Here is a 21225-nt window from a genome sequence, read left to right on the forward strand (position 1 = left end):
AGTCTCCTATAGCAATCATATATATTTATACCCTTGCAGGGTATTATAATTTCAGTCAGAAGTTTGCAACGCAGTGAAGGAGACGTTTCCGACCCTATAAAGTATATATATTCTTGATCAGCATCAACAGCCGAGTCGATCTAGCCATGTCCGTCTGTCCGTCTGTCCGTCTGTCCACCTGTCCGTTTCTACGCAAACTAGTCCCTCAGTTGTAAAGCTATCTGAATGAAACTTTGCACATAGTCTTCTATATACTCTCACTGCTATATATGTCGGAACGGGCCGGATCGGACGACTATATCATATAGCTGCCATACAAATGATCGATAAATTTTTAGAAAAAAAATTATAACTTGGACGTTTTTTAACATTTTTGCACCATTTTTTAGATATGGCCATTTTATAATATTTCTAAATTTTGGTAAAAATTTCACGAAAATCGGACGACTATATCTTATAGCTGCCATAGGAACGATCGAGAAATTAATAGGAAAAAAAATGATAACTTCGTTGTTTTTCAACATATTTTCATCTACTCTGAGATATAAGCTTATTTTATTATTTTAGAATTTTGGTATAAATTTCATAAAAATCGGACAACTATATCATATAGCTGCCATAGAAACGATCGGTAGATGTAGAGAAAATGTAAGGCTGGGAATGTAAAACTGTAACTGTCAAACTGTATATATAATAAGTATAGGTAAAATGTAATGAAATGATATCTGCAAGGGTATACAATCTTCGGCGTGCCAAAGTTAGCTTCCTTTCTTGTTTTTTTTAATATTGGATAATTCTGTGGACATTTAGAATGTAAACCGTAAACCAGCTTTATTTTGAAAAACCACACGAAATTCTCTATATTTCGTTTTATTATAAGGCATTTCAATTAAGACTATATTATCTTAAATGATTTTTAATTTATTAATAAATAAAAATATTTAAATAAATAAATGCGCTTGTCGCGTAGGATAAAATGAAGTAAGATTCAAAGATTTAAGGGTCGCTAATGGAATGTTTTTATTACTTTAAGTTGCATTCTTGCCTTAGATTTGTTGATGGAACTAAAACCAAAGAATATCATTCGTGTATTCAGCAGTCGAACGATATATACTTTCGGTAAAACTTGTATATATGTATATCCTAGCATCCTTTATTCTTCTTTTTGTATTTTGCTTGCATTGTGTTCATTTTTAATGAATCAGTTCGTTACAAGAATATATATTACACAAGATATATTGGAATACAAAAGGGATTTTTGTAATTCTAGTATGAGTCCGTATTTGTGTCCGCTTTATTTAAACATAATTTTTTTGTTTAAGAAAATTAGGAGGCTAGGAAATAAATTAATATTTTAGGAAATAAATTAATTTAACAAAAAATATGAGTATTTTATTTTGAGCATAGCTATAAATAGGAATTTCTTTTAAAGAGGAAGCCTTTCTCTGAATTTTAAACATGTTATAAATAGAGTTTCACTAAAAATGTACACGTATGTATGTATCTTCTGCTAACACTACCCTTCACCTCGGAGCTTGCTTTTCCAAAAAAAAAATTTCTTAGATGTTGTTATACTTTAGGTCAGCTTATAGATTTTTTTAATTCTTTTGTTTTAACACTTTAGCATTACTGGTGTCTGATATGTAAACATAAAAAGTTTCAAATACATATGTGTAATACATGTGTAAATATGTACTGTTTAAAATTTTTATACCTACTTATATATAGAGATGACAATTTTAAAGAGTATGTGTAGGTATAACAATTTTAAAGAGTACATATATAATTATTCATTAGAGCTGTAAAAACATCGATACTGGCGTCATCGATACTAGCGTCATCGATGTTTTGCGATATATTTAGTGGCACTATCGATAATATCGCTCCATAAATTTAGATAAATGTTAAGGGACATTCCTTAGACATTTATATTTGATTGTATTAAAGTCTTACAAGTCTGTGTATTGTGTATTGTATTGTATTGTGTCGAAGTTTTAACAAATTAAAGGAGTTATGCGGAGTTAAACGGAGTTGAACGGAAGTAGTGTGGTGTTCAATGTATGATATCACGAAGTTTAAAGCTCTCTCATGATGTCATGTTATTTTGAAAGTCGATGTACACGATAACATAAAATCTACTGGACCAACTGGTTTGAAATTTGGAGCATAACTTCTTGAACTAATTCTACATGTGCTCGCGTCAAGCTATTTTTAATTTAAAATTTTTTATTTAACAAATTAACTTAGTTAGGTTTTTAATATCAAATGATTTTGTGGACAGTTAGCGTGTACACCGTAGACCAATTTTTTTTTAATAGGACTCTGGAGATTCCCTATTACTCCTAGAACTCTACCTATTTTTTAGTACACAAATTAAAAAAAAAAAAAAATTGGATGTCTATATATTTAGCATCGATAGTATCGATAGTACCATCGGGTTATTCACAGCTCTACTATACATATGCATATTAGTCTGTATTATACATTATTATTATTAGCTTGTATTGTCAATTTTGTTTGTTGATTTGTTGTGTTATATTCCTTTTATTTAACGTTTCCCCGTTTTCTGTTTTTGTTCTTTGTCTAATTTCATTTGTTTCAGTTGCGTGTGATTCGCGCTTTTCGCTCGACATTGGAAGACCTAAACGAACGACGATCGATGCACAGCTTGCATAGCTTACGCAGTCCACGTTCGGGTGGCCTTGGGAGCCATCCCTTGTACAATTTTAACCACCTGTTGAGCCCCAATTACAACAAGCAGCAATCTCAGCAGCCAAAGTCACCACCGCATCCGCAACCGCAACTGCAGCCGCTGCCATCGGATATATCTTACATTGACGAAGATCCGCAACAGCAGCCGCAGCAGCGTACATCGCCGCAGCTCCCCTCTATTAACGTGTCTGCTCCAAACTCCTCAACCCTGCCAAGCTTTTTAGAAATTGCTCACATTTTGAAACAACAACCGCAAAGCCATTGTAATAACACTGAAAACGAAACTCAACAACAAACTGCAAAATATACCAATGGACAGAATGAGACTCGAATTTAAAAAAATAATATTAACACTTATAGAGCTGGGAAACAAACATCGAGGTATCGAAATGTTTTCTTATTATTTTAGGTTTATTCTTCTATATTATTATTCTATATTCTAGTTCAGTTATTATTGTTTCTTTTATTAAATGTATTCTCTTTAAATTTTTATTTTACTTTTTTTTTTTAAGTATGCCGGTTTTTTATTTCATATTTATTAACAGATCAAATTCAAAATCTTAATAATGATAGGCAAAATATCGCTATATCGATGTTTCTACCAGCTTGAAATTTACATTCTTGCTAAAGCGCAATTGCATTTTGGATTTAAACTTAAATTGTAATTGACTCCATAATTTAAGAATTCCGTATAATACCGAACAAGAGACGACTGAACCATGACATTCTGATAGAACTTGGAATATATCGATATAACTAAAAACAGCGAAACATTTTCCATCTCTATTTAAAAATCCTTAATATCCCAAGAGCTCCCAACCGTGGTTTAGTTAAAGCAATAATTAATGCTCCTTGAAATTATAAATTCTTATATTCGTAAAACAAAATTCCAATCACTTAGCTAATAATTACCCGATTGTACTGGACCTTATTGAATACAATATTTTCCCGAAAATGTATGCACTTTAGTATTAAATAAAGCCTATTTATGTGAAATTAAAAAAAATGTTAAGCATGCAATTATAATAATATTAACTCTTAATTTAAAAATAACAAAAAAAAAAAAAAAATAATTAAATGTTGAAAATGTATTATGTAGTATACATATGTTACTAACAAATATCCAATTCTAATTTTTCTTTTATTATCTTTTCTTCATTTTTGTTTGTTCCTGTGACTATGAGAATGACGTAAAAATATAAATAAACCTTCTAAACAATTACGAGTACTTTAATTTATCCTTCTATTCACATTTTTTTTATTAGATTTTTATACCCTTGCAAGGTATTATAATTTCAGTCAGCAGCAGTGAAAGAGACCTTTTCGACCCTATAAAGTATATATATTCTTGATCAGCCTCGATCTAGCCATGTCCTTCTGTCCGCTTCTACGCAAACTAGTCCAGTCAGTTTTAAAGCTATTCTATAGTCCTCTGAATACTCTCATTGTTTATATGTCGGAACAGACCGGATCGGACGACTATATTATATAGGTGCCATACAAATGATCGACAAATTTTAAGAACAAAAAATTATAACTTTGCATTTTTATTATTTCAGAATTTCGGTTTTAATTTTATAAAAATCGGACTACTGTTTCTTTTAGCTGTCATAGAAACTATCGGAAAATTAATAGAAAAAATGATAACTCCGTTTTTTTCAACGTATTTTCATCTACTCTGAGATATGAGCTTTTTTATTATTTCAGAATTTTGGTAAACATTTTATGAAAATCGGACAACTATCATATATCATATAGCTGCCATAGAAACGATCAGTAGATTTAGAGAAAATGTAAAGCTGGGAATGTAAAACTGTAACTGTCAAATGAAACTCTGTTTTGTGTGTGTTTTCAGCACTTAAATTTATAATATATTCTATTCTTTCTTTCAAGTGAACGGACGTGTTTTTTTCTTGCGCTCTCGATTTGTGTAGAATTTTAATTTAATATTTCATATTTGGTGTTTTTAATAGTTCCCGTTCACTTTGCGTGTGCATGCAACTTTTCTATTTGTGTTATTTAATTCAGTTTAAATTGCATTTTGGTTCGGGCAGGTGCGGTTGTTTGCATTTTTATACATTCCCTTTTGTGCCTTCTGCGTTTGTTGTTGTTGGGCAAATGTCGCGGCAGCTATAAACGGTTTCATTACTGCTCAATCCCACTCTTTCCCGCTCTTTCAGTGCCGCTGCACTTAACCCCTTGCGTCCTCTCTTAAACTTACACAGTGGTACAGTGGTAAGTCCGTAAAATGTCTTTTAATATGGTCTGCTTCTCAAAAACATGTAAGAAGAATACTTCTTATGGTGATCTTACCATCAGCTGTTGGTTGTGCGACAACATCGTGCACGCCAAGTGCATTGGAGTCGTTGCCCGGACAGTTGATGACGTTGCCAAAAATATCGGCGTACGTTATTGCTGTGAGGTCTGCCGCGAAATGGAAAGGGAGATGATGTCGTTCATGCGGCAACCAAGGGCGATCTTAAAGAGCTGTTTTTGAGTTTGCGAATAGCTCAAGATATGCTCTTGGGGCTGGACACTAAGTTTAATAGCCTTAAGTTATTAAACGCAACTGGTGTGCAGCATCTAGGCGGATCCCAACCACCTGGCTCTCAGCAGCAGCCTTCCTCGGCACAGCACTCGACCGTAGGACAAACTCCACGAATCCTGAGATCGAGTGCTTGAAAAGATTCGGTACCCGAATATGTCGCGGAAGTGACCGTACCCCCGGTGTTACCCATTTCCCTTTCGTACCCTAGGGGTCCCGAAAAGTGACCACTCAGAGCCCCAGTCCTGTTCCTTGCCAGGGTGTCAGGCCCGGACTACCTGTAGCGCGGATAATCAATCTGCCTTTCCAAAACCCGTATGCCAATACCACCAACAAAAGAGTTATTTAATTCGCGGCTCTCGCCTGAGCAAACATCGGAAGATTTAATTGCATTTAAAGCAAAACAAGAGCAGAAAAGAAAAAAATAAGGTGTCAAGGACTTCTAAGCAAAGAAAAAGAAAAGCGGCCAGTAGGAATTATTCTTCTTTGTCCCGATTTGATAACTCCGCCTTCTACGTCTTCTAATTCTGTCCCAAAAAACTAAAACTAACCAACTCCCTTGGTGTCTCCTATCAGAATGCAGGAGGCTTACGTAGTAAGTGTATTCTGATAGTGTCTCATTTGCTTCTCAAGTTATTGTAGCACAAAAACTTGGTTAAAGCCAGACATTCTGAGCTCCGAAGTTTTTCCAGTTGTGTTCTCAGTATACCGGCTAGATCGGCCGTGGGGGAGGTGTTCTTATAGTGGTCGACTCCACAATCACGTCCAAATTAATAACTTTCGATGAGTGCAACGATGTTGAATTCCTTTGCGTGAAGCTATCAGTCAATGGTAATTCCATTTTTATTACATTTTTCCACAATTCTCCATTGTCGGAACTTTCTATTTATTTGAACCATCTTTCAGCTATACTGTAGGTTACCAAAAAACTTTCAGATAGACCACTTAGTAGTTCTTAGTGGACTATTTGGTCTCTAGATAATTCCACTAATAAACTTCTTACCACAACACATCATGATTTTATTTCTGGCTTGTTTGACATTTCGCTGTCCCAAGTCAACCATGTACGAAATTCCTTAGAGCGCTTGCATGATCTTTGTTTTGTCTCTGTGATATGAATCCATTTTTTACTGAATGTGTTTCGTTATACTATCCGTCAACATCAAATAAGCCTCCTTGGTTTACCAAAGACTTGACCCGCCTCAATAATAAAAAATCTTATCTGTATGATAAATATAATCGCACCGGTTCTCCAACTGTCCTATCTAGATATTTATCGGCTCGATCAACTTTTACCGTGCAGAACGCGCAGTGTTACAGTGTACGTAAACCAATTTCTCATCCTTCCTCGCTCTTTTTTAAAAATAGAACAGCAGATAATGATCAGTCAATTGCCGATCTATTTGCTTAGTTTTTTCAAACTACTTAATCCAACTTAATAGACTCAAATCAGACTTATTCTTACATCATCCCTAAATCGAAAAAAAGTCCTACATTAAACAAAAGTTCTATTCTTTTAAATCTTCATCATGTTAAGCAGGGTGTGCATTTACTAGTCCATAGCAGCAAAATTCATAAAAATATTGCTATGCTATTGCTACCGCTCTCGCTTTGACGAGAGCCATAGCAGAACAAAGGCGAAGCCTATGCTCTGCTCTTCTCGTAGTTTTGATGCTTCAAAAACTTCAGCTATAGCTATAGCAAAAAATGAAAACCAGTGCCGTAGCCGTAGCAAAAAATTGAGAGCGAGATGGGAGCAGAGCAAAAGGAATTTCGTCATATGCTACGGCTGTTGCGGCTGTCTTTAAAAATAAACATACACAGGCAAGCAACCAATCTGGTAGTAGTTTCCTCGCATCCTTTTCTTTTTATTTCCCTCGCGCCTAACACCTACCACCTAACTACTAGCTACTAACACCTACCACGAACAAGCACGTGCTTGGTGTCGCAAGGTCACTTGGTATGTACTATACATAGTGCATCACAGTCTTGCAATAAACAAAAATCTGAAATAACACATTACGCAGTACATGAAAATATCTTAAATAACAGCGATATTTTTATAGTTTTCTATTAATTTTCGGATCGTTATATGAGAAGTCGTCCGATATTCATAAAATTAAAACTAGAATTCTGAAATAAAACAAAATGGCCATATCTTAAAGAAAATAAAAATAGGTTGAAAACAGCTAAGCTATAATAATAATCCCATAGCAGCTATATGATATCCGGCCCATTTCGATATATGTACCACTGGGAGCCGTCAAAAGACTGCTGCTCATTTAGATAGCTTCAAAACTGACGAACTAGTTTGCATAGAAACAGAAAGCCGAACAGACGGATTTGTCTAGATCGACTCGGCTGTTGATGCTGATCAAGACTATATATCGTTTATAGGGCCGAAAATGTCTGCTTCACTGCGTTGAGTCCTGCTGACTAAAATGATAATACCCTGCAAGGGTGTAATAAACAAATTTGGAGATTAAATTGGGAACTATGCTAATAATAATTTACCTACTTTATAGCTTTATAGTAAAATTACAATAAAACCTTTTTGTGCCCTTACCAGAATTTAGAATATATACACTATCATTTTCCCTACAAATACTTTAAAAGGAATATGTTACGTAAACCCTATTGTCAAAGTATATTTTCTTATTTCCTATTTTAAGCTTGATTTTATTTGCTTAACTAGTTTGAAAAAAAAATTGGAATAGCGATTTAAAAATGTAATGTTTAAAACAAAAAGCACATATTTAGAAGCTAAAGAACTTAAAATTTAATCCTGCATATTGTCTATATACATATATATATATATATTTCTCTCTCTCTCTCTCTCTCTCTCTCTCTCTCTCTCTTTTCCTCCCACACTTATTTATTGTTTCTATATTTTTAATTTTTTTTATCTTTCTCTTTTTTAATACTTAAAGGTAATAGGCGGCGAATTGCAAGAACGCTTGATACCGGTCCCCTATAGCAAGAGCAACACTGATCAAGCTGTAAGCCTTCCAACAATTCCTATTCTTGTTTTAATTTTTCTCTTTTTTTATCATTCATTTAAATATTTAAGTTAAGAACCCCAAAGCTTAAGAATGAATGCTTGGAAATGTCTGTTTGCATCTAAAGTCATACGTAAATACTATACTAGTTGGATCCTCTTAAAATAAATTCTTTAAACAGCCATAACAAAATTTGTCCTTATGTATCCTTGTCCTTGTATCTGCTAAATCTTGATCTAGAGAAAATACTTAAGGATATGTTGTGTTGGCTGTGCTTATTCAATACTTTCAATATTGTATATGGGCAACTATCTGATGTCGATCGCGACATTTGTACGTATTATAACTAAATAAAAACATGTTCCAAGACTTCAGTTTAATTTTACCAAATTAGAAACCTATAGCTCTTGGCTAGCACTATAAATGGTGCTGAAATCGACTTTGGAAAATGGTTCGTTTTCAAGATAATTTCAGAATTCACTTAAAAAAAAAACAAGTTTAAGCACTGAAGCGAAACGTGATGAAAGATTTTTATGCAATTAATTATGTATAGATTCATCTTCATAATGTATTTGGTTTAACTTTAAAATATTAAGTAGTTTTATTTTAAATAAAATTTTTCTCTCTTTCGAACGCTACATTTTTTCCACCGTACTTTTTATGTTTTTATTTTTTAGGTAAATTAGTAAAACATTTCTTATGTTCGAAAGCAAAAGTCAAAGCATAATGCTTCTGTTTTAGAACTTTTTATCACAAAACATATTTTTAAAAAATCGCGTTTTCTCGAATTCTTATCTAATTATTTCGAAATATGTTTTAGAATATGCTAGATTCTGTCAATGTTGATCAACTGGAACACTTCTTAATATGACCATTCGAAAACAAAGATTTTAAGGAAGTTTTGCTGTTTTGGCCGCGGTTGCTGTTTCTGGAGAGTTACCCATATACATACATATACTCATATAACATGCAATGTACATATATTTGTATGGAATAACCATTTCGGTTAACCGAATTAAGTTCAGTCGAAGAGATAGCTCTCTATTTCGTTTTGGTTGGAATTAATTTTTTATTTGAAAATTGGATTGGTTATTTTATAACTCTGAGACCCCTGTGTCCCATCTTAGTTTAATCTATATTTATTATGTCTCATATATAATGCATGATATTGGAAGACTAGTTTTTATGTGAATGCATTTTATGATCGGGGTTACAAATGCAGATAAAAAGTGAATGAAATTTAAATGGATTACTTATTAGGCATAGATAGCATTTTTTTTGTGTTCGTTCCGTCTGGTATAAAAACTGGGAAATCCAAGTATTGCTCCTAATAAAATACTACGGATATATTATTTATTACTCTATGTTGCATTGGTTCGTTCACTTTATATTCATACATACATATGTTAAAACGTGCTTAACTTAAACATGTGTGTGTATTCTTAAACAAAATTGTTTGTGTATTTAATATTGCATTAAATATTATTATTATTAAAAGCCTGACTCACTAATCAAAAAGCTATTCTCCTGTCATATATTACTGTAGTTTGTCTAGTTTTTGTCACTGTTTTCTATTTTTTGTGTCTCTCGTTCTCCTCTCTCTCTCTTTTCTTTTTTTATTTAATTTTTTTGTGAATTAGATTCGTGTGGTGAACGCTTTTCGCCAAGGTCTAGATGCCCGTTATGGCGACCATACGAATAATACGTCGCTGGCTGAGGTGCTGCGAAAGCAGACGTCGCTAAGCAAGCGATTATCGGAAACGTCTTCCATTGAGTATGCCGACAATATACCCGATGAGCTGACCATCCCCGAAATCGATGTCGAACGTTTATCATCGCACAGTCACACTGAAACGGCTGTTTAATAAAAATCATTAAGATTCATCGCACGTATTGGTTGCCGTGAAAGCGGTTGCTTTAAAGATGCGCAAGGTAACACTGAAGCCGCAGCCTCAAAGATTCACCCGGTCACACTTCAAATTAATTGGAATTGATGCATACAAACATCAATACGAAACCTACTCAATTTCTTCTGAAGAAAATAAGATGCAACTTTTTCGAAGAAAATTTATATCGAAAAATTATTATTACCGGGAATACCACCACCATAAACCGCTATGTACATTTATTAATCTCTTGAAAAGCGGTTTAAAAAGATTAAAATGTACTTAAAATATTGATATGCCTACTTTTTCAACGCCTTTTTTTAAAGTAATTTTGAAAGTATTTTTCTATTTGTTTGTGGCAACCCTGTGTATATCTTTGTTATTTATTAAATCTTTTGCAAGACCCAAAAAATTAAATCCGGCTTTAAATATGTTAAAAGAAGTTACTTACGATAATGATGGCAAATTGCAAGATACTTACATCTGGTACTTGGAGAATTATTTCCAAAATTGAATTCCTAAAATAAAAATACATAAATAAATTGTTACAAATAAAAAAATTAGAACAAATCGTGTCCAAAAAAATTAAAATTTATATATAAAATGAGTAAATACATACATTAACGTAATCACATCCTACCAATACACACAAAATCTAGAAATGTAAACGAAAAACACAAAAACCATCAATTATTGTAACTTAAAAAATTTAAAATAAAGTGTGTAAAGAATAAAATAGAATGCATGTCTATGAATTTATTCTTCGCTGAAAATGAATGGATATTTAAGTAAGTATTAAAAAAATAAAATGTGCAATTTATGAAAAATATTTTATTTTATTTTTTGCAATTGGATAATATAAACTTGATTTATTTCGGTCAAATATAAATATAAATAAAATATAAAATATAAATAATAAAACCTAACATGAGGTGTGCAAAACTTTATTTTAAAACATATATTAGGGTTGTCGTCGGTCCGTAATTGTTATCGATAATCTAGTATTTTAGTGATCGAAAATGTATTGATTTTTAGACGGTGTTCACTTTAGGAGGCCTCTGTTCGCCCTCTGCCCATCGAGCTTCTAAAAGCTCAAGCGCTCCCATCTTAGCAACGGTTAGAGCTGGGAAACTATCGATAGTGGCACCATTCGATATTTTCGATGTTTCGAAAGCGAAAATTCGATACTATCGAAAGTATCGTTTTTTTACGATTCTTCTTGCATATTAAAATTATAGAAATTTCAAATATTGGGTGTACAAGTATAAAACCGCCATTTTTATACCCTTGCAGGGTATTATAATTTCAGTCAGAAGTTTGCAACGCAGTGAAGGAGACGTTTCCGACCCTATAAAGTATATGTCGGAGAAAACCGTTATTTAATTTAACCGTAGTCGAGCCAGCGAGTTCTGTTCGCCTGCGCAGTCAAATCCAATCTGTCATCACGCCACTTTTCCTGTGGCCCTTTCACCTTTTCTTACTTTTCACTCAGATGTCATTCCTAGACAATCTCAAGCTGTCTCTCTCATTCTCTCCTATTGTTGCGACAGACGAACAGACCTCACTCAGTAACACTCCTGTTACCGACTCAACTGTCATTGCGCCTGCGCGCCAGCGACACCTACAGGCTACCAATACCTGAGCATGCCGAATAGTTCTGTTGCCATAGCAACAAGCTTTCCAAATTTGCACTTAGCAACCAACTCGCCGACATATATATATTCTCGATCAGCATCAATAGCCGAGTCGATCTAGCCATGTCCGTCTGTCCGTCCGTCCGTCTGTCCGTTTCTACGCAAACTAGTCCCTCAGTTGTAAAGCTATCTAAATGAAACTTTGCATATGGTCTTCTATATACTCTCACTGCTATATATGTCGGAACGGGCCGGATCGGACGACTATATCATATAGCTGCCATACAAATGTTCGATATATTTTTAGAAAAAAATTATAACTTGGCTGTTTTTCAATATTATTCCATCATTTTTGAGATATAGCCATTTTATATTATTCCGGAATTTCTGTAAAAATTTTATGAAAATCAGACGACTATATCTTATAGCTGCCAAAGGAACGATCGGGAAATTAATCGAAAAAAATTATAACTTCGTTGTTTTTAAACGTATTTTAATCTACTTTGACACATAAGCTTCTGGTATTATTTCCAAATTTTGGTATAAATTTTATGAAAATCGGACGACTATATCTTATAGCTACCATAGAAACGATAGGGAAAGTAATAGAAAAAATTATAACTTCGTTGTTTTTCAACGCATTTTCATCTACTCTGAGATATGAGCTTTACTTATTATTATAGAATTTTGGTATAAATTTTATGAAAATCGGACAACTATATCATATAGCTGCCATAGAAGCGATCCGTAGATGTAGAGAAAATGTAAAGCTGGGAATGTATAACTGTAACTATCAAACTGTAAACATAATAAGTATAGGTAAAATGTTATGAAACTCTGTTTAGTGTCTGTTTTCGGCATTATAATTTATAATATAAATATGAAAACCAATCTGCAAGGGTATACAAACTTCGGCGTGCCGAAGTTAGCTTCCTTTCTTGTTTTTTCATAATTTTAGGCTTTATTGCATTTATATAGCTACAGACCAGTTATTCAAAATATTTTCCATCGCTGGCCCCACCATTTTTTCCCATCTTTCCGGCAGCATGTGAATCCCACGTCGAAAAAATTGTTCATCTTTGGACGCGATCCATTGATCTAGCCAATTTTTGACCTCTTCGTATGATCGGAAGTGCTGTTCAGCGAGGCCATGCGTCATTGATCGGAACAAGTGGAAATCCGAAGGAGCGATGTCTGGAGAGTAGGGCGGGTGGGGTAGAACGTACCATTTCTACGTTTCCAGTTAAGTTTTTACGACCTTGGCAACATGAGGCCGGGCGTTGCCGTGTATAACTTTATCGTGCCTTTCCTTGTATTGTGGCCGTTTTTCCTTGGCTCATGCGCATCAACTGGGTCCGGTAGAGTGCTCCTGTGATGGATTCGCCTGGTTTCAAAAGTTCATAGTACACTACGCCTAGTTGGTCCCACCAAATACAGAGCAGTAGCTTCGAACCATGAATGTTTGGCTTTGTCGATGCATGGCCGGGTGGCCCCCATGATTTTTACCGCTTAGGATTATCGTAAAGAATCCACTTTTCATTGTTGGTAACGATACGATGTAAGAAACTTTTGTTACGACCTGAGTTTTACCGATGGGGCAAGGCCGGCTAGCCAATCTCCTCTCAGGGGGGATTTCTCCCCATTCGCCCGCAGGTCGCACCATAAATTCCAGCTGATCTGGAATCCGCAAAATAAAATAAAAAAAGACAACAAGGACCGACAAGAAAGGTAAAAAAACTACATTACTCTACAACAATTACTTCCGGCTTACTTCATCTCTCTCTTCTCCTCTCTCGGAGTGTAGGCTTGGGCTTGGCTGGAATCGCCCTGGACGCCCCTCCCTTCCAGAGATCCGGACTCTCATCTTCTGCGGATCTCCCCTTGGCAGGCGGACTTCGCCGGCCTACTCCTGACTACGGTCTAGTCATCTTTAAATCGGAAACGCTTAGCAACTCATCGTTATAAACATTTTAATTTCCTAGATAATCATACATATTTAATTTTGACATATAACTAATTAACAAACTTTTATTTCTCCTTTTCAGAACATCACATGGGCAAAACAATACCAGAAAATACGGAAATTGCATCAACGACGATAGAGACAGTGGAGCAGCGAACAACGGAGAAGACAACGATTTTCTTGCACAGGTATAAATGTATATCAATGTATATAATTATTCAAATGTACCCTCGTTCATTTCAGCTACATCCTACCTACTTGGAGCTCCAAATTAGAGGAAGGGACTGAGACGGGACTTCCGAAATTACTTTTCTTCACAAATATACCCCTACACTACAAACCGGCCTTCGCAGCGCAGTCGCATCAAAGATCTATCTCTCCTCTTGATTTAAGTTTTAATTTATGTTAAGTTTTCTGCAATTGAAAGAGCTCCAAAATAAATAAGAAGTCTTCATATGCTGAGTTTTTGTAAGAAACTGAATTTATTCCATTCAAACCCTAGCTTATATAGCTAACATGAGAATGTACATTGTAGATCTTAGTTCCCGATCGTGGGAAGTATTTTAAGTACGATAAGGGTGCAAACAGTCACCCCGAAAGAACATATCTTAAACAAACCCAGACCGCTCGCAGGAGGTCATATTTCGGGTTACTTGTTACATAGGCTCAAGTGGCGGTTGTATTAATAGATAGATATGCACATAAAAGTGCTAGGCCGTGCTCTGCTGCTGAGACTTAACCGCTAACAGATGCTTCTTATCTAAAACCGTGTTCATGTTTGAACATTCTGCCAAGGGCCAGCAAGATTCGGGGTACATTTAAATTAGTTGCAATTAAAATTAAGTGGACTGTATTTATTTTGTTTAATTCGATATAATTAATTTTGCAACTAATATTTTACAAAGCCCTCCGTATCATGGCTTAATACATGTACAATTTTATTTCTTTTTAACTTTTAATTTTTAATTCATCAAAATTAGTTTATCCGCTTGTATTTCTTTTTTCTATTATTTTTGAACAATTTCCTTTATATTAAACAATTGGTATTGAAACTGACTTTATGACTTTAACTCCAGCTTTATAAATACCTCCGAAGTGAGGTCCTGCCGGGGGAATATTGCGTTAAGTAACTGCTGATTGAACTTTCTTTTTTTTTTTTTTTAGTGCAATATTTATAAATTCTTTTTTTTTTTTACAAAATCAAAAAATTATTATAAAAACGAATTTTAATTAAGTTGACTTAGCTGCTGCTTCTGCCGCGCCGCCGTCGTCTTTAGTGTTGATGTTGTTGTTTTTGCTGCTGCTGTCGTCGCTGCCGCCGTTGTTTGTTGTAGGATGATTTCCTGATGCCGCCTGTTTCTGTATCGTCGCTGCGGCCGTCGTTGTTGTTGCAGACTTATTTGTAGTTGCTGCCGTGAGGTCGTCCCTCCTTCTACTTTTCTCCGTCAAGGGCTGGGTAACTTCCACACAATATCTTAGCCGATTTCTCGACCCCAGAAAATTATTTTATTCTTATTTTCTGGTTGCCATATCTGGCATTTACAAAAAAACCAACCAATGGAGTTGGAAAAAAAATATTAATAAGGACTCTTATTGTCCTTTAATTTTAAAAAACCAACCAATGGAGTTGGAAAAAATTTTTTTTGTTTAAAAACAAAAGGGACTCTTTTTTGACCTTTTGAATTATCGTTTTCACGACCACCAAAAACTTTTTTATTATTGTGTTTTTTTTTTTTTAATTTTGTCACGATAGGTCCTTTTTTTATACCCTTGCAGGGTATTATAATTTCAGTCAGAAGTTTGCAACGCAGTGAAGGAGACGTTTCCGACCCTATAAAGTATATATATTCTTGATCAGCATCAACAGCCGAGTCGATCTAGCCATGTCCGTCTGTCCGTCTGTCCGTCTGTCCACCTGTCCGTTTCTACGCAAACTAGTCCCTCAGATTAAAAGCTATCTGAATGAAACTTTGCATATAGTCTTCTATATACTCTCACTGCTATATATGTCGGAACGGGACGGATCGGACGACTATATCATATAGCTGCCATACAAATGTCCGATAAATTTTTAGAAAAAAAAATAATAACTTTGCTGTTTTTCAATATTTTTGCACCATTTTTTAGATATGGCCATTTTATATTATTTCTAAATTTTGGTAAAAATTTTATGAAATCGGACGACTATATGATATAGCTGCCATAGGAACGATCGGGAAATTAATAGGAAAAAAATTATAGCTTCGTTGTTTTTCAACGTATTTGTATCTACTCTGAGATATAGGCTTTTTTTATTGTTCTAGAATTTTGGTATAAATTTCATAAAAATCGGACAACTATATCATGTAGCTGCCATATAAACCGATCGGTAGATGTATACAAAATGTAAAGCTGGGAATGCAAAACTGTAACTGTCAAACTGTAAACATAATAAGTATAGGTAAAATGTAATGAAATAATATCTGCAAGGGTATACAAACTTCGGCGTGCCGAAGTTAGCTTCCTTTCTTGTTTTTCACTACCGCGACTTTTCGATGTTTTAGGCCTCGAAAAAACGCCCACAATAAATATTTGTTATATTTATTTTTTAATTTTGTCGATTTCTCGACCACTTTTTTTTTTTTTAACAAGAAGGACTCTTTTTTTTTTATCCTTTTGCATATATATGGTATAGTTGGCCATTTCAAATACCACAGCATAATATAATGCACTTTTTAATTTTTTTTTTTTTAAAGCACATTTTATACTGATATTATTGGCTCCAGCACGCCTTACCATTTCTTCCATGGTATTACAGCAACCTAAATGGTGCTTGTATTTAAAACATAAAAGACTCTTTTGTGCCTTTTTGTTTTTATTTTATACTCTGTTCCTTACCACGGGTGGGGGGAAACAAGAGATAATTATTTTTGCAGCCTTAATATTTTAAGGTGCTGATTTATAACTCTGAACCTCTTACCACAAGGGGGAAAGTTACAGAGCGGTCGAAGGACCAAAATGAAAGACCGCCCGAATTAGAGGACGTCTTCATACGGAGTTTTTGTTTCAAACTGAATTTATTCCATTCAAACCCTAGCTTATATAGCTAACATGAGAATGTACATTGTAGATCTTAGTTCTAGACCCACGCATCGGACAGTTCCCGATCGTGGGAAGTATTTTAAGTACGATAAGGGTGCAAACAGTCACCCCGAAAGAACATATCTTAAACAAACCCAGACCGCTCGCAGGAGGTCATATTTCGGGTTACTTGTTACATAGGCTCAAGTGGCGGTTGTATTAATAGATAGATATGCACATACAAGTGCTAGGCCGTGCTCTGCTGCTGAGACTTAACCGCTAACAGATGCTTCTTATCTAAAACCGTGTTCATGTTTGAACAGCAATTGTTTATGTTCACGGATGTCTATTAGTTCATGTTGGTGGGTGTAATTGATAATTGTTATTTAGGTGCCTTCGGTTTAATTTTACGTGCTTTTAAATTTTAAATTTTCATGTATTTGGCGTTTTGGTGCTTTTTAAATATAGCGTTTTATATTGCCAAATCAGTGTATAAATGTACACAGAAAAAAAAATCCGGGATAAAGTCGCCAAAATCAATCCCAAGTGGGCATGATTTCGAGCTAAGGTCGGATTTTCTTAATATAAGAACGAACATACTTAATTTTTTCAATCTCGAAAATTCTTGATTCAATCCCGCTAACCGTAAAAATTTCAATCCCAATTTTTCTTAATTTAATCTCAAACATTCTTAAATTTTAATTTTAAAATTTAAATTTAAATTTAATTAAAAAAAAAAAAATTTTTTTTCTCGGCTTAGTCCCCGAAATTCTTAATTATTTTAATCCCAAAAATCCTTGATTTAATCCCTCTAAAGTTCTTAGTGAGAAGTGAAAGAAGTTTTTATTTAAATCTGTAATTATAAAGCTACAAATGGTTATTAAATTAATTATATTATATTAATGTATAAATCTTATTAAAGGCACTTATTAAACTTACTTTTCCTAGTTCCCGGTCGGGATTCGAACCCATGTCTCAGAAATCACAGACCGTCCGCTTACCAACTGGGCCACTGAGTCAAATCAAAAGCTAATGTCGGGAACCCGAATACATACAGTTTCAAGGAAAGAGCAAAAATGTTATCTCTCTCTCTGAGCTAAAAATAGATTTGCTGCTCTCACCAAATTTTTAAGAATATTTAGGCTTAATTCAAGAATGTTTGGGCTTATTATGCCTCTATAATCCCAAAATGAGATTAATTCAAGAATTCTTACGCTCATTTTGTCATTTTAATCCCGAAACGCGATTGATTCAAGAATTTTTAGGCTTAATTGGTAATTTTAATCCCGAAACGGGATTGATTCAAGAATTTTTAGGCTTAATTTGCCATTTAATCCCGAAACGGGATTGATTCAAGAATTTTTAGGCTTAATTTGTCATTTAATCCCGAAACGGGATTAACTCGACTGTCTAACCCCGAATCGTACTTAAAAATTTTAATCCACCACATCGAAAAAATCAAGAAAAATATTCTTGATTTTTTCGTTCTACCATTTTTTCTGTGTATTCACATACACATTTTTTTTACGCACCGACAAACAAATAAACAATATAAATTAGCACGGGCACTTTAGAATAAATAACGTAGATTTAAATTTAATAAATAAATAGAATTGAATAAAATAAATAAATAAATAAATATGGCGGAATTAAATAAATTAATAATTTAGCCTACTGTTTCTTGCGTAAATAAATAAATTAACTAATCTTATCCGGCCGTGGATTCTTTGGTGCTTCCGTCCCCTTTGTCCCGGCTGAGACGGTGGCACCTCGGCCTTTGAGGTCCAGTATTCGGGACCCGTCCGACTTTGGGGTTGGGGCCGATTTTTTTTTCTAGTTACTCCCGCCCAGAATTTTCGCCTCCAGAAGGCACAGGACCCTGTGAACGTGTCTTGGTTTATTTTAATTCTAGTTCCGTTTGGAACGGACTCACTTTTTTTTCCTTCCTGGCTGTATCCCTTCTTCTCTTTTTTGGTTTCCCGTGACCGGCTCCTGGTCACCCTGGTGGCTTTCCGGCTCCGTTTATCCTCCTTTATTTAATTCTTAGTTTTTTTTTCGCACTCCCGTCCGAAATATATATATATATTAATTTTGTTCACCTTCCCGACACTATTTTTCGGTTTTCAGGTTTATATTTTCGGTTTTTGCGGTTTGAAAGGTTTGAAAGGGTTTTTGGTTGTATTTCGGCTCCGTTTTTCCTACTGGCCGCCATTAGCGGTCACCTTGCCCTATATAGGCTCGGTTCCCACCAATTCCTTCACCCACTTTTCTCGCCTCTCTCTCCCGGGGTCGAGAACCGCTTTCAAGGCCAGTACTCTTTGGTGCCTTGGTGTGGGTGCAGCTAACCTCTCTCGCGATCGGCACATACTTCCCACACTTCCCCTCTTCCTGGCCCTGCCAACCTATCCTCGGTGCGCATCCCAGACGATATTTGTTTCGCCTGCGGCTATCGATTACCGCCCGAATGCAACACTTTTTCTATTCTGACGTTGGAGTAGTTGCTCGCACGTAAAGAGACGCGTCTCAATGTCCCTTGGCTTTAACTCGTACGGCACCCATGTTCCCTGGTTTTGGATCATTGCCAAGCCTTTTAGCGAAGGGAAATTGATTGCTGAGTCACACCCAAGAAATCAACGAGTTCTTGTTGTGTCTGACAAGAATCTTCATCCAGCAGAGCCTCGAAATCCGCGTCTTCAAACCGACCGGGTCCTGGTCGATCCTTGTCTTCCACGTCATACTCGCCATTTTTAAACTTTGCAAACCATTCTCGACACGTTCTTTCACTTATACACGACTCATTATAAGTTTCTACGATCATTCGACGCGCTTCAGCTGCCGATTTTTTCAAATTGAACGCGAAAAGCAAAATCTCCCGCAAATTACGCTTATTGGGTTCGAATTTTGACATTTTCGTGCACCAACAAAATGATAGACAATAAGAATACACGAACGAGACAATGTAGAGTTTTTGACCGATATTTTAGCTCGCCATTTGCCGTTCCCAATAAAAATTTCTCAACGTTTTGTGAATATATATATGTCGAAAATAAACGTTATTTAATTTAACCGTAGTCGAGCCAGCGAATTCTGTTCGCCTGCGCAGTCAAATCGCAACTGTCATCACGCCACTTTTCCTGTGGCCTTTTCACCTTTTCTTACTTTTCACTCAGACGTCAATCCTAGACAATCTCAAGCTGTCTCTCTTACTCTCTCCTTTTGTTGCGACAGACGAACAGACCTCACTCAGTAACAGACAGTCTTCTGTCCTTGTCCTGTTACCGACTCAACTGTCATTGCGCCTGCGCGCCAGCGACACCTACAGGGCTACCAATACCTAAGCATGCCGAATAATTATGTTGCCAAGGCAACAAGCATTCCAAATTTGCACTTAGCAACTAACTTTCCGACATATATATATATAACTAGAGGACACGGCGAACTCTGTCTCGCCCAACTATCCGACTGAATTTTTGAACTCACTGGATGTGCCAGGAACTCCGCCGCATAATTTGCAACTAAAGGTGGGATCAATTATTATAATGCTGCGGAATCTAAATCATCAGACATTATGCAACGGTACGCGGTTGTCCGTTAAGAAACTAATGAAATTGAGACGTTCCGTTTTTACTTTGACGTACATGTCGACACAGTATTGTTGAAACAAACGGCGGTATCTTAACAGATGATTGTCAACATCTAGTCGAATCATCAATCGACATGCATAAAAATTCATAGAGCTGACCTTATTCGTTTCTTCTCCTAAAATTTGAATTCAAACTTAGTTGTAGAATCAAAAAGAAGTGATGACTTGTAAACAAACCTGTCGTTGGCTTGACCATCTTTATGTTGAAGTGATACCCATCTTCTCCACGACGGAACATCAACGGGTATTGAAGAGCATCATATGACGGATGAGTCTCATAAACTCGTTGCAATTGGCCGTTATCCCGACGCTTAAGAACAATATCGCGTGATTCCACATTCCCGCCAACAATCATTGATAGTGGGAGCATTAAATTGTCTTGCATGGCTACCAGTGGGTCTTTTGTCAGCGCTGATAATGATTTTGTGTTCGTCATAATGCATTATATCCAATGCGATTTTGAACAATCTGACCAATTCATTACCAACTTAGTTGCAGTAAAAATTGCACAGCGGTGATTTTGTTCAACTGCCGAATCAATGAAATAGATCTGAAGGAATGATCCTTTTTTTGTGGTGGTAACAAAGCGCCCGCAATTTCGAAAAAATGTGAGTTGGTTATTTTGATAATAAAGCGACGTCATTACCGTATAACTCGGATTGTAGCCTGATTGATGAACAAGCATCCGTTATATTTTTGTGCAAGCTTTAGGAAACTGTTTGATTAGGCTGAATTTCCATATAGTAGCGAATACAATGGCTCTGGTGGATGAGCCAAAACGGG

General features: G+C 35.4%; 1 protein-coding gene across 3 annotated transcripts in view; it reads left to right on the plus strand.

Moving 5' to 3' along the window:
* PMCA (plasma membrane calcium-transporting ATPase 3) overlaps positions 1–10883 on the plus strand; it is a 42729-nt gene extending 31846 nt beyond the window's left edge. For 2 of the 3 annotated variants that reach the window (XM_041776679.2, XM_070287587.1), the window contains one exon: positions 2603–3934. In XM_041776679.2, the coding sequence (XP_041632613.1) occupies positions 2603–3049 (447 nt within the window). In that variant the 3' untranslated portion in view covers positions 3050–3934. Of the gene's footprint in view, positions 1–2602; positions 3935–8187; positions 8257–9896 lie in introns of those variants that run through there. The other variant, XM_041776681.2, reaches the window with a different exon arrangement.
* The last annotated feature ends 10342 nt before the right edge of the window (positions 10884–21225 follow it).

The sequence above is a fragment of the Drosophila kikkawai genome, chromosome 4 (assembly GCF_030179895.1).
Source record: "Drosophila kikkawai strain 14028-0561.14 chromosome 4, DkikHiC1v2, whole genome shotgun sequence".
In the NCBI taxonomy this organism is placed as follows: domain Eukaryota; kingdom Metazoa; phylum Arthropoda; class Insecta; order Diptera; family Drosophilidae; genus Drosophila; species Drosophila kikkawai.